Below are 13,184 nucleotides of genomic sequence, written 5' to 3'. Positions count from 1 at the left end.
TTCGCTTGGGCCGTGAGTGACTGAGCAGAGAGTGCCTACACAGAGCGGAACATTGAGCAAAGCAAACTGGGTGCCAGTACAAACTTCAAAGTTGTGCATCGGCAAAAAGTTTTAAAAAAGAATTTAACACTTTTATTCAGTAAGGACACTCAAATTGAGCAAAACTGATTCTATACATTGATACAAAATATTTCTAAATGCTGTTCTTTTGAATTTTCTGTTGCTCAAAGAATCCTGAGAAGAAAAAAAATGATCATGGTTTTATTACAACATCGCAACTGTTTTGAACATTGATAATAGAGAAATTATGAGAAATTAATGATTTCTGAAGGATCATGTGTCACTGAAGACTGGCATATTGATGCTGAAAATTTAGCTTTTCCCATCGCAGGTTTCACAATGTTACTGTTGTCACTGTATTTTTGTTCAGATAAATCATTGAGCATGAGAGATATTTTCAAATCTTAAGTGACCCAAAACTTTTGAAGGTAGTATATTTTTAAATAAATATTGTGTAAAATAAGTATTAAATGCAAGTATAAAATCAGTATTAATTCCTACTGTTTTATGTATTTCTTTTTTGCTATGATTATGATTGCTATGATTTTTATTAATAAAAATAAAATAACAAAAATATAGTTAGTTCTGGTCCTGCAATGCTAAAATCCACAATATGCTGTGCCTAGCAATAGGGGTGTGCGATATTGATAAATTATATCTCAGTATTTTCTGGGATTTTATGGATAACGATAGTTAGGCGTGACATTTAGATGCATTTACACAGACTGTTTAATGCAGCTCAGAGGGGACATGAATGCAATTACAAATGCATAAATAAAGTTTTGAAGTTTTAAAGTTTTTTATTTTATGTTTTAAAAAATATTTTTTATGTAATTAAAATATTTTAAATGATTTAAAAACTGAAAAAATACTTTAAAGGTGAAATTAAGTGGCATTGAGTTTCAACCGATTTATTCAAATGGCTGATTCATTCAGGAACAATTTTGGTGCTCCAACACCCCCAAAACACCCCCCAGATATAAAAATTCAGTAGAGAATTCGGCAGCTCGATGAAGAAATTTGCATTGGGCTATTTTTTGGATACTTTTGACTGGCCATTGGGCTATTTTTTAGATGCTTTTGACTGGCCATTGGGCTATTTTTGTTGCACAGACCTGGCAACCCTGGCATGCACATAATCAATGTCAGATCGCATTCACAAATATCAGCGCAGAGGATATAGGTATATCACACACCCCTACCCAGCAACACATTGGCCACAACTGTAGTCATAACATAACTTGGCATATTGTATTCTAAATGTACATTAGTGGTCAACTATTATTGGTTTTTAAATGTCTGATGCTGATAACTAGAGAGTGAGATGGCCAAAATATACGTTATTATAGGCTATTGCAATTTAATTAAAGACTTAGAGATGGGTTTTTTAATATGATCATCTCAAATTGAATGATTTGTCTGTCTTTCACAATATACGTGTCTATAATTATTGGCCACTCTGTCTTTTATATATCAATATCAGAAGCTGAGAAATGGGTGCTTTCGCTGTGCTTCCTCATGGTTTAGTAGGTGCAGTGCTGATGGGAGCTCTCCAAGATCAGTTTGTCAGTTATAGAGACGCCACCTGAACACACTGATGTTTTTCTCCACATCGTTTTCCATCTGGATCTCCCTGGTAACAAAAAACAAAAAAAAACATATGTCTCTATTTCATCTCTTTGTTTCCATGGCAACAAAGCAATGGTGAGAGGAGAGCTATTGAAGTCCTCCTTAAAGAAAAATTGCACCATGATAAACAGACTGAATGAGACGAAGAAAGAAGAATCTGTGGACTTCTTGGAACAGAGATGTGGAAAGGAGGACAGATAGCGAGAGAGAGGGAGGAAAGGACAGCGAGTGACACAAAGATAAGCCGATAACACGTCAAGCTCACCACAAGTTCCCGTCACATCGTCATACAGGATATTGTAGATATGACAACCTTTTATGTGTGTATGTTTATGTATACAAGTAGACTTCAGTCATTTACCTGGGTTTCTGCCACCTCTGGCCGCTTGTTTTGCTTCACGTGTGGCACATGTTCCACCCTACACAAGCCTGCTAGCAGACTTGTGATTGATTTCTTGAAAAATGAGATATCATTTAATAGATACTTATCACAGTGACCCTTTAAAAGGAAGACAAATCAGCCACCGGAGGAAACGGAGGGAGCAGGACCTCTGTTGCAGAACAGCCAGTTGCTCTATCACCTAAGAGTGGGGGATGTAAATAAAAGACAGGCCTGTTTTATTCAGTTATACGCGTACGTGCTGCCTGTTTGTTTGAGCATGCGAGAGACGCAGAGAGACTGAGTCAAAGAAAGGAACAGCTTGTTTGCTCTGCTGAACTGGGTGGCTGACACAAATACAGGAACTGTGGTTTGGTTTGAGTCTAGAGGGAGAGCAGCGCAAATAAAGCAATAGCCTGTTTGTGCAAAGAAGGCGAGGGAGGGCGGCGCTAATAATGGAAGAGCGTGTTGTCGGGCTGCAAAGGAGGGCGGCCAACTAATAAAGGAACAGCCGCAGTGTGCTATTGTAGAGGGAAGGGGATTGGGAACAGCCTGTTGACATTTGAGGTCATGTGATCACCGACACTTCAGTCAGGAGTGGAACTGAGAAATGAGCTGGCTCATGTGTGACAAATAAAGAAAATGAAGATGCTCCTTTTAAAGAGCGTTAAGAAGGGGAACCTTAAATTCGCTGTAAATGTAGAACCAGATTTTGTTGCCCAGTGACATAGATAAGATGCCACATCAAATTTCTTAGAAATTGCATGCTACTTTGCGGAAAACGTCCCAATGCATCTAACTTTAAGCAGCAACTCCATGTTCAACTTGTATTTCTAGGTGTTAAATTATAACAAAATGTATTAATTTCAGCAGTTTTATGTATTTTTCATTTGTGAGATTCATTCAGGGCTGCAACAGCTAATCGATAAAATCGATTACTATCGATAATGAAAATAATCGACGACAAAGTTGATTATCGATTAGTCCCACCTGTGCTCTGTGCTCGGAAACCATGAGCCAGTGATGTCGCTTTACAGTAGAGAATAACCCATTTTTATGGACAAAACGTATGGAAAATGGCGTAGGACACAGAGTGAGCTGGTGCAGGAAAGATACATGATCCAAGTTGTCTGAAACATGAGAATTTATATTTATAAGCGCTTCAAACAAAAGCACAAGTGTTTACCGCGCCTTGCCCTGTCGTGCTATGACAGATGAGTGTGCTGTTTAATGCCTCTGACAAGTGTTTTCCTCAGCGCATATCTTACATTTTATGGTTGCGTCCTTATCCGTAAATGTTAGAAAGTCCCGCAAGTATTTCCATTTTGCATATTCTGACAACAAGCGAGTCTTGTTAAAGTGATATTTCACCCAAATATGAAAATTAGCCCATGATTTACTCCATATCCATATCTAAAGATCCATATCGCCTTCTGTGGAAAAAGGGTTGAAAGTGCCTCTGCCATCCAAAATGCTTATGCTACCAGTTACGCTCGTCAGAACAGCGAGAGCCACTTTTTCTACGGAAGGTGATCTGCTGGAATTTCACTTTATAAAGTTTTAAATATGGATATGTTTTCTTACACAAATGCATCGATTCGCTCCTTTATTAACCCCCCAGAGCCGTGTGGAGCGCGTTATTTGACGGACAGCATTTTTTTGTGGACTTCAAAAACAGAGCAACAATTACTGCCATTATAAAGCTTGGATTAGCCAGGACTTTTTTAATATAACTCAGATTTTATTAATCTGAAAGAAGAATGTCATATACACCTAGGATGACTTGAGGGGGAGTAAATCATGGGCTGATTTTCATTTTTGGGTGAAATATCCCTTTAAACTTCACAGAATTCAATAAACGAGTCAAATAAATAAAACAGACGGAGTGCAGTAGAATAGGAGTGCAATAATTCTGACTAAAATACACTTAATTCTACATTTAACAGAAGTAATCATAATTATGAGAGCAGGAACAGTAAAAGCACTATTGTTGGTATAGCCCATTAATGTAATATAATTACTATGTTCAGACGAGTCAATGTGTGTGTTCTTCAAACCTCGTACAAGTTAACATTTATTATCATTTCTAATTTAGTTGTTTTAATTTCTGCTTTAAAATAGTAAGCAATCAGTTGTTTTTAGGTTAAGAATGTTATGTTTGTATTTTAACCCTTTTTTTGCTAATAATGTATTGCATAGCCTACATGGATACATTCACTATATTTTGTTTTCATAACCTTTATATTACCCATTGTTTGGAGGACAGCATTGGACAGGATATTAAATAAAATGGGGGGAAAAATATTATATGGGTGATGGTGGCTCAAAGATTTTTACATCAAGAGTTGTACAATGCAACTTCGAAGGTGTAGTGTGACATTTCGTAGAGCAATCATATTATTCACATTTGATAATTAATGCGAATTAATAAATACAACCACCCTTCTATGATGATATGCAGACGCTTTTATTAAGGTGGCCAATGCGGTCTGTGACGCTCATCCTGAGAGGTGTTAAAGCCCCGAATGTTTTCTGCAAACATGAACGTGTCTCTTCCTGTCTCTAGCCCACAGGATACATGGAGGCCCCTCTGTCTTACAGCACTATAGAGGACCTGCAGCTGTTGTCCTGGGACAATGCCCCCAAATACTGTGTCCAGCTAAGCTTCCCTGGAGGGACGGTTCTCCTGCAGGTATCTCCAGTCCCCTCACTGTTTCATGACACTCATGTTGTGATTACGCTCTGACTCATTTTGTGAATGTTTGTGTGCACTCTCAGGCTGCTAACAGCTATCTGCGGGACCAGTGGTTTCACTCTATACAGTGGAAGGTAAGATCACACGTCTAGGAAGGCTTGATTTGCAAAAAGCATCGGCATCATGTAATGACTTTTAGCATGGTTTTAGTAAGAGTTTAATTTTAACCATATGTGGGTGTTTCTTCAACTACAGGCATTTTGATGTTTCATGGGTTGATTTCAACCATCTGTTTTTATTATGTGATTTTCACATTGAATCTTTCTTGTAAGGAAGAATAAAACCGTCATGATCCATTTGAATATTGTTGTCAAATGGTTTATAATATTTTCTACACTATTTACATTCAGTATCTCAGTTGTGGCGTCAATTCCACCATGAACAATTTTGCCCTGATAATGATTTATCATAAGTTTAATATTTGGTTACCAAGGAATCTTGGTAGACCTTATCAGTGAAGAAGAGCATGGTTAATATGAAATATTAGACGTGATGTGTGAAGGAAATTATTTCCACACTGAATCTAGATGTATGTTTTGCACTATATTGCCAAAAGTTTTGGGACGCCTGCCTTTACATGCACATGAACTTTAATGACATTTTTAATCCGTAGGGTTTAATATGGAGTTGGAGCTATAACAGCTTCAATTCTTCTGGGAAAGCTTTCCACAAGGTTTAGGAGTGTGTTTATGGGAATGTTTGACCATTCTTCTAGAACCACATTTGTGAGGTCAGGCACTGATGTTGGACAAGAAGGCCTGGCTCGCAGTCTCTGCTCTAATTCATCCCAAAAGCAGGCCAGTCAAGTTCCTCCACACCAAACTCAATCATCCATGTCTTTATGGACCTTGCTTTGTGCACTGGTGCGCAGTCATGTTGGAACAGGAAGGGGTCAACCCCAAACTGTTCCCACAAAGTTGGGAGCATGAAATTGTACAAAATGTCTTGGTATGCTGAAGCACTAAGAGTTCCTTTCACTGGAACTAAGGGGCCAAGCCCAACCCCTGAATATCAACCCCGTGCCATAACCCCCCCCCCCTCCACCAAACTTTACACTTGACACAATGCAGTCAGGCAAGTACCGTTCTCCTGGCAACTGCCAAACCCAGACTCGTCCATCAGATTGCCAGACAGAGAAGCGTGATACGTCACTCCAGAGAACACGTCTCCAATGCTCTAGAGTCGTGGCGGGCTGGCGGCGTGCTTTACGCCACTGCATCCCACGCTTTGCATTGCACTTGTTGATGTAAGGCTTGGATGCAGCTGCTCAGCCATGGAAACCCTATCCATGAAGCTCTCTACACACTGTTCTTGAGCTAATCTGAAGGCCACACAAAGTTTGGAGGTCTGTAGCTATTGACTCTGCAGAAAGTTGGCGAAAGTTGTGCACCTCAGCATGCGCTGACCCCGCTCTGTGATTTTACGTGGCCTACCACTTTGTGGCTGAGTTGCTGTTGTTCCCAATTGCCTAGGTGCTTGATTTTATACACACGTGACCTTGGAAGTGATTGGAACACCTGAATTCAATGAATTTGGAGGGGTGTCCCAATACTTTTGGCAATATAGTGTATATATGTACTGTGTGTGTGTGTGTGTGTGTGTGTGTGTGTGTGTGTGTGTGTGTGTGTGTGTGTGTGTGTGTGTGTGTGTGTGTGTGTGTGTGTGTGTGTGTGTGTGTGTGTGTGTGTGTGTGTGTGTGTGTGTGTGTGTGTGTGTGTGTGTGTGTGTGTGTGTGTGTGTGTGTGTGTGTGTGTGTGTGTGTGTGTGTGTGTGTGTGTGTGTGTGTGTGTGTGTGTGTGTGTGTGTGTGTGTGTGTGTGTGTGTGTGTATATGCCTTTTCTTCTGCTCCATTTATTTTAAATGCCTGTGGTTAAAAAAAACATCCATGCATGAGGCCAATCAAATGGAACAAAATAAGAATTCCACACCCTAAATACCTAAACCTGATTACCACAACACATTTCTGGGTAAATTCACAACATACTTCACACTGAAATGTAGTTTAACAGCTGTTATCAGATATATAACCACTGTTGCATTATGGAGGTAAATGCGTCCCAGTTTCATAACTGTTGGTTCAGTGGTAAAAGGCAGGTGTGGGTAATCTGGGTTATCTGATTCATATGCAGAAAAAGATCTACAAGTACCGCAAGGTTCTGAATAACCCAAGCCGCTGGGACGTGGTTCTGAAGGAGATCAGGGCCCTGGTGGACATGGCCCTCACCTCACCCCTGCAGGACGAATCCATCCATCAGGCACCACTGCACATTATCTCCACCCTGCTTGCTGAGGTACGTCACACATGTTTACATGCCTAACTAGTGAGGTAAGATTAGTTATAAATTTAGTTCGAAATGAGGGTTGCTCTTAAGCAAAGCTCATTAATTGTGCTTGCTGAGGCATGCATCACTTTTATAGCTCATACTTATATGTCTGCCCAAAACTTTGGTGTGTAACGTGTAATAATGATACTTCAAATAATGCATCTTATTGATAAGTGAGCTATTCCTTTTTAAGCTATTGTATTTACAAATTTCACCTGATGGTAAAAAAAAAGGCAACAATACAGATTTATATTGACAGAGATCCTCTTAATTTAAGTCAATAAGTGGCAAATTGGCAACCTTAATCTCTACAACATTGGTTTGCGTTTGTTAGTCACTTTTCTCATTTAGGACATCAGATTTGTCGGATATATGATTTTTGCTGAAATTGTATTTTATTTTTTATATTTTTATTTATTGCTGTTTTTAATTCTAAACTTTTTTTTTTCTTTTTATATTTTGGCTTGTGTTGATGAAATTACAATGAGAAATTGTAATGAGAAATGAGAAATACCTTTCTTTTGCACAATATTTAGTTCTTTAGGAATTTTCAAAATGTCACATGGTTATTTAATATATAAATACATTTTTACTTAAATAAATTCTACAAAAGCAGATAAACTATACTTTTGATAAAATATATAACATTATACTACAGTATATACATTTGGGATCAGTAAGTTTTTTTGATGCATTAAATTTATTAAAAGTGACAGTAAAGACATTTTCACAAATTTTAACAGTTTAACAGTCACTTTTCTCTGTGAGGACTTTAATGGGACGTTACTATTTGTTACCAAGGAATCTTAGTTGGCCTTGTCAGTGAAGAAGAGCATGGTTGATATATTAAATAAGAGATGTGTGAAGGAAACAACAAATATCACTTATCCTTAGCAAGACAAAGTCTCTTTGAGGACTTTTTGTTCTGACTTGTTCAGCTAGTTTCTCCTTAAAGTATAGCTGGCATCTTTCTTTTAGAAGTCAAGCAGCATTCTGCTTTCCTTTCTGGTTATCAGTGTCATTTGTGAATTGAGGTACATTTTGCATCTCATTACGTTGTCATGTTCAGGTTATGAGTTACCTGTGGTGTGGTTGCCCTTGAAACTGTGGTTAAATGAGCCTTTTTTCGTGGCAACACTACACAACTGCTCCAGAACAAAGAGTTCCTTTTCCTCAAGAGTGTTTGCAGAAATGAGAAAACTGGCTGAATATGTACTTTGATTTGCAGATGAATATTATGTCTTTTAAGCTCACCTATACCAAGCATTTAAACTCTAAAAACAGATCTCTCTGGCCCTTGGTCAAAGGCTGAATCACTGAGTCACACAGACTTTCCCAAGAAACATTTTAACATTTTAAAAACAGGGTTTGCTGGTTTTTGAGTCACTTAGCTGTGGCCAATGAGTTCTCAACAGTGAATTCATGTCATTTCCTTCCCAGAACACTAACCTCAGCGCTCAGGACCATGAGAACATCATTGTGGTGAGTGGGGCTGCTTCTTTACAAAGAAAATATGAAAACACATGTTGCCTTCACACAAGAGTGTGTTAAACTCCATTGCTAACAAAGGCAGGGTTACATAATGTGTCTTAAGGCTCAGTGAAACATGCTCTAGAATAAAATTAATTTGAAAATGTAGTGTACTGCCATAGAGACCAGGCATGCATGCACAGATGTGCTGGACTAGCTTCTGAAGGTTATGCAGTTCCTGAAAATGTGGATGAAAAGCAACAAGACTCTACATGTCTGTGGGGAAGGTGACTAATGGTTAGAATCTGTCTTTAGGCCATCGCACCCCTGCTGGAGAATAACCACCCTCCCCCTGACCTGTGTGAATTCTTCTGCAAGGTAAATGTGATGATTCTGGCTATTCTTCAGGGGAACAGATGAGTTCAGTAGTGTAAACCTTTTACTTTCTAATCTTTCTTTTTTTTTACTGTTTAAACTGTTGGGCTTGTTTTCATTACATTTCAAATAAAAGAGAAAATGGTCATCTCATATGTACCATTTATTTGTACAGTATTTAATTCACTAGGATCAGTCATTTATCAAGATTTTTAAAAAGAAATGAATACTTTTATTCAGCAAGAACAATCAAAAGTGACAGTAAATACATTCAAATAGATTTCTCTTTTTATCAAATAAATGCTGTTCTTTTGCACTTTATATTCATCAAATAATTTTTTTTGGGGGGGGGTATCATGGTTTGCACAAAAATATTAAGCAGCACAACTGTTTTCAACATTGATAGTAGTAAGAAATGTTTCTTGAGCAGCAAATTCGCATATTAGAATGATTTCTGAAGGATCATGTGACACTGAAGACTGGAGTAATGATGTTGAAAATTCAGCTTTGCTATCACAGGAACAAATACACATTTAAAATAGTTTTAAAACAGTTATTTTTAATTGTAATTTTTTTTTATTTGATCAAATAATTGCAGCCTTGGTGAGCATAAGAGAAATAATAAAAAAAAATTGTACCAACCTAAACATTTGCACTAGGGGATAAATGATTCTGATGATTAATAATTATATATGTATTAATCAAGATAATTCTTTTTGTGTTCCTCTATTCAGCACTGTAGGGAGCGTCCTCGGTCTATGGTGGTGTTTGAAGTGTTCACTCCTGTGGTTCAGAGAATCCTCAAACACAACATGGTGGGTGTGCGCACTACGCCAGACGTGCTCTCGAATTCACGCGTCACCACACCATCATTATCTGACTCTCCTGGTCTTTTCTTCTCGATCCAGGACTTTGGGAAATGCCCCAGACTCCGTCTCTTTACTCAGGAGTATATTTTGGCTCTGAATGAACTTAACGCTGGCATGGAAGTGGTCAAGAAGTTCATTCACAGGTGAGTGACAGGTTTTTTTCCCCCCTTATACAAACACGTCGCTTTTCCTGCAAGCCAAACTATAGTAATGGAAACAACGCTGTGACTTTACCCGATGCAATGCGGCAAGCGGTAAAAGCTTGGAATCTCGTTGCATCGCGCCTGGTTAGGACACAATGTTACCTCATCCTGACTCCACCTCACTTGCGTACAAAGAACAGGCCCTTCATATGTACACAAGCTGTAACATCCTTTTATCTATCAGACTGTGTCATTTTAATGGTTTGTTTAGGACCAAGCCCTGAGCTTACTTCCTGTTCAAGCTTTGTTTTCTTTTAGCTGTCATTTTGTGTGCTCTTGGACGCAGGAGCTGTGCTAACCTGACCTTTTCTTACATGTATTGACTACAGCATGCACGGTCCCACCGGACAGTGCCCTCATCCTCGGGTTCTCCCCAATCTCGTGGCGGTGTGCCTTGCTGCCATCTACTCTTGCTACGAAGAGTTCATCAACAGGTTCGTCCGATTCACTGGTTTTCCTACCCATGAGATGTGATGTACCCCTGAGACCTGAGCTCAAAACATTTCTCTGAAACATACTTGCCATCTCCACGGCACCATATTGTATGTGCCGGTTCTTAAATAATCTTTAAATACTCACCCTTTCATTTCCAACCACTTTCATTGGTCTGTCATTTTTGTGACAAACAACAACGACGTGGCTATAGTGACAATTTTGGTCTCACCTTTCCTGTTTGTGTCATCACTTTGAGCCTCTGTGCCATGGTGAACCCACCTGAGAGGAATAAGGAACTATTTTCAGAAGTTTCCATGATTCACAATTACTCAAGAGAGTGAGATGTGTCAAAGACTAATTTCCGTAACTACTGCACAGTTCATGGATATTTTAAAGGTGGACATTTACATGTCTTCATTGTGTTCCATTCCAGAATCAGATGTCCGATAGTTACTTGTTAGTCAAATAAGGTCTTTCAAATACTGTGGCTGTGTATCAAATTGAACACCTGGTGTTTTGTCTATGACTGCATGCAAATATGGTAATTTCCATGGAAAGGGCCTAAAAGCTCTATAATAAAATTATATTCAAATTTTTTTAAAAAGTGTTTTTCTTTTTCAACTAATGGACAGTAAAAGGAGGTGATTGACCTTTAGAAAATGTTGACTGTCTACCAGAGGTTTTCTATGTAGAAGTAGAGGCTTCTTTCAGAAAAATTAAGAAAATCTTACCAGCCCCAAACTTTTTAACAGAAGTGTATATCATATAGCTAATAGTTTAATTCATGGAAAGTGGCTCATCTTTTTCTTTCTCTTTCTGTTAGTCGGGACAACTCTCCCAGTCTCAAGGAAATCCGAAACGGTTGTCAGCAGCAAAGCGAGAGGAAGCCACCCATGCCTTTGCGGCTGCTGCGGCCCGAGCCGCCCACGCCACCCCTGACCACCACCCTTTCTCCACCCCCGGCCCTGCCCCTCTCACCCCCACCTTCCATCATCAACTCCAGCGAGATCCTGGTAGAGCTGGAGCGCAACAACAACACCGCTAACACACTGCGCAAGGCCCCTGCGGAGGGCGACAGCGAGCCCAACCTGATCGACTGTCTACTGGTCAGCCCCGCGCTCAACGCCCTGTCCATTCAGCTGCCTGCCCACGCCGACAGAGTGCTGGGCTGTTTCGCCCTCATACTCAAGATGCTGTAAGTATGCCGTCACTGGATCTTTGTTTTATTATTCCGCTCTAATTATACATGTTTCCGTCCAATTTTAAGATGTTTCTCTAGGCAGTAATGGTTGCCAGACCTGCCCACATGCTAGAGGTAAATGCTGGCATCATCACTGGAGCTCGAATAAATAGTGCTATATTAATTTAAGTTAATTGGTGAGCTTGCCAAATTACATTCTACTGGTAATTTAATGAAGTTAAACTACCATTTTAAAAAGTAGTTAGCTACACTACAAGTTACGAACAAGTAGCCACATCACCTTAGATAATGGTGATGTAGTGTTTTTTTGTTTTATTGGGGCCCCAATATACTCACAGCAAAGTTATTTTCCGTTCTTCACTCAGCTGTATTCTGTTTATGAACATGCCAACTTTGCTGAGAGCGCCGTTTAGATTAATCTGAAGTCTGTGCTCCGGGCTTTCCTCTCAATAACGAAATAAACATGAAAGAAAAATGACAGCGGTGAGAAAACAGCAGTTAAGAAAGCACCTGATCATATCGACGTGGATGTGTTTGCACAAGCTCTGCAATTCAACATTCCAGTCAAGTCATTACAATATATTGTGATAAAGCAGTATTACAGTATTAAAGGTGTTGTATGTACATAAAAAGCATAAAAATATAATATGTTTGCAGATATTTAGGAAACATGCTGAGTTCAGATACTCAGTTCTCTCTAAAACAATGCTACAGCCAGTTATTTTTACTTTGAAATGTGCGTTCCGTGTCGGAATGTCTGTTTTTGTTTTGGTCTGTACGATACCGCACGTTCCCAATTTATCACGGGTTGCCAGTTGGCAGTAAACCCAGTGTATTGCACCCATGGAAGCCAGCAAACAAACTGGCTCAGAGATATCAAAACGTGATATCAACTCATCATATATCAATAAATCAACTCGTCAACTTACAGTGTGTGTCCCCTCGCCTTCCATTGTCAATTGCGCTCATTCCTGTTGCGTGTCGTCAAACTGGCAACCTGCGTGAGCGTCGAGTCTGAGCAGGAGGGGCCGGGGAAATAATTCTCTCTAATATTTTGAATTTGAACTGCAGTAGCCATTTCACCGCCAGTTGTCAATCTTACATACTGCACCTTTAAACATGAAGAAGCATTGCTAGTATTGCTTTCAATAACAATTGCATCTTCAATTTCTAATATAAAGCAGCTCTCTAGTGTGTTCATGTTTTTACTCGCTTCTGACCTCGATTGACTAAACAGAAGGAACCGTCAACTTCATAGAAGGCTGAGCCTCAGCGCACACTATATACTGTGTAATTACCACCAACCAATGGTAGTTCGAAGGTCTTTACCAGGCGGATCAAACTTTAATGGGAAGTTTGCTTTGGCAAGCTGTTTCGAACACCCGAAACAAACTCCAAATTAACTTAGTTTTGGCCTGATTTTATTCGAAATGACGTCACACCAGTGCGTTTTTTTGTTTAATTTGAAGTATATTGGGGCCTTT

The 13,184-nt window shown here is 39.3% G+C and overlaps 1 protein-coding gene across 1 annotated transcript in view; it reads left to right on the top strand.

Moving 5' to 3' along the window:
- cmip (c-Maf inducing protein) overlaps nucleotides 1-13,184 on the top strand; it is a 53,643-nt gene that overhangs the window by 24,501 nt on the left and 15,958 nt on the right. The window contains exons 2-10 of the mRNA XM_079825535.1: nucleotides 4,635-4,760; nucleotides 4,847-4,897; nucleotides 6,953-7,114; nucleotides 8,588-8,629; nucleotides 8,933-8,995; nucleotides 9,727-9,807; nucleotides 9,901-10,004; nucleotides 10,394-10,498; nucleotides 11,323-11,694. Of these exons, the coding sequence (XP_079681661.1) occupies nucleotides 4,635-4,760; nucleotides 4,847-4,897; nucleotides 6,953-7,114; nucleotides 8,588-8,629; nucleotides 8,933-8,995; nucleotides 9,727-9,807; nucleotides 9,901-10,004; nucleotides 10,394-10,498; nucleotides 11,323-11,694 (1,106 nt within the window). The remainder of the gene's footprint in view (nucleotides 1-4,634; nucleotides 4,761-4,846; nucleotides 4,898-6,952; nucleotides 7,115-8,587; nucleotides 8,630-8,932; nucleotides 8,996-9,726; nucleotides 9,808-9,900; nucleotides 10,005-10,393; nucleotides 10,499-11,322; nucleotides 11,695-13,184) is intronic.

Source organism: Gobio gobio (assembly GCF_949357685.1).
Source record: "Gobio gobio genome assembly, chromosome: 9".
In the NCBI taxonomy this organism is placed as follows: domain Eukaryota; kingdom Metazoa; phylum Chordata; class Actinopteri; order Cypriniformes; family Gobionidae; genus Gobio; species Gobio gobio.
The sequence above is the reverse complement of the archived record's forward strand: the minus strand, read 5'-3'. Positions and strand labels throughout refer to the sequence as shown.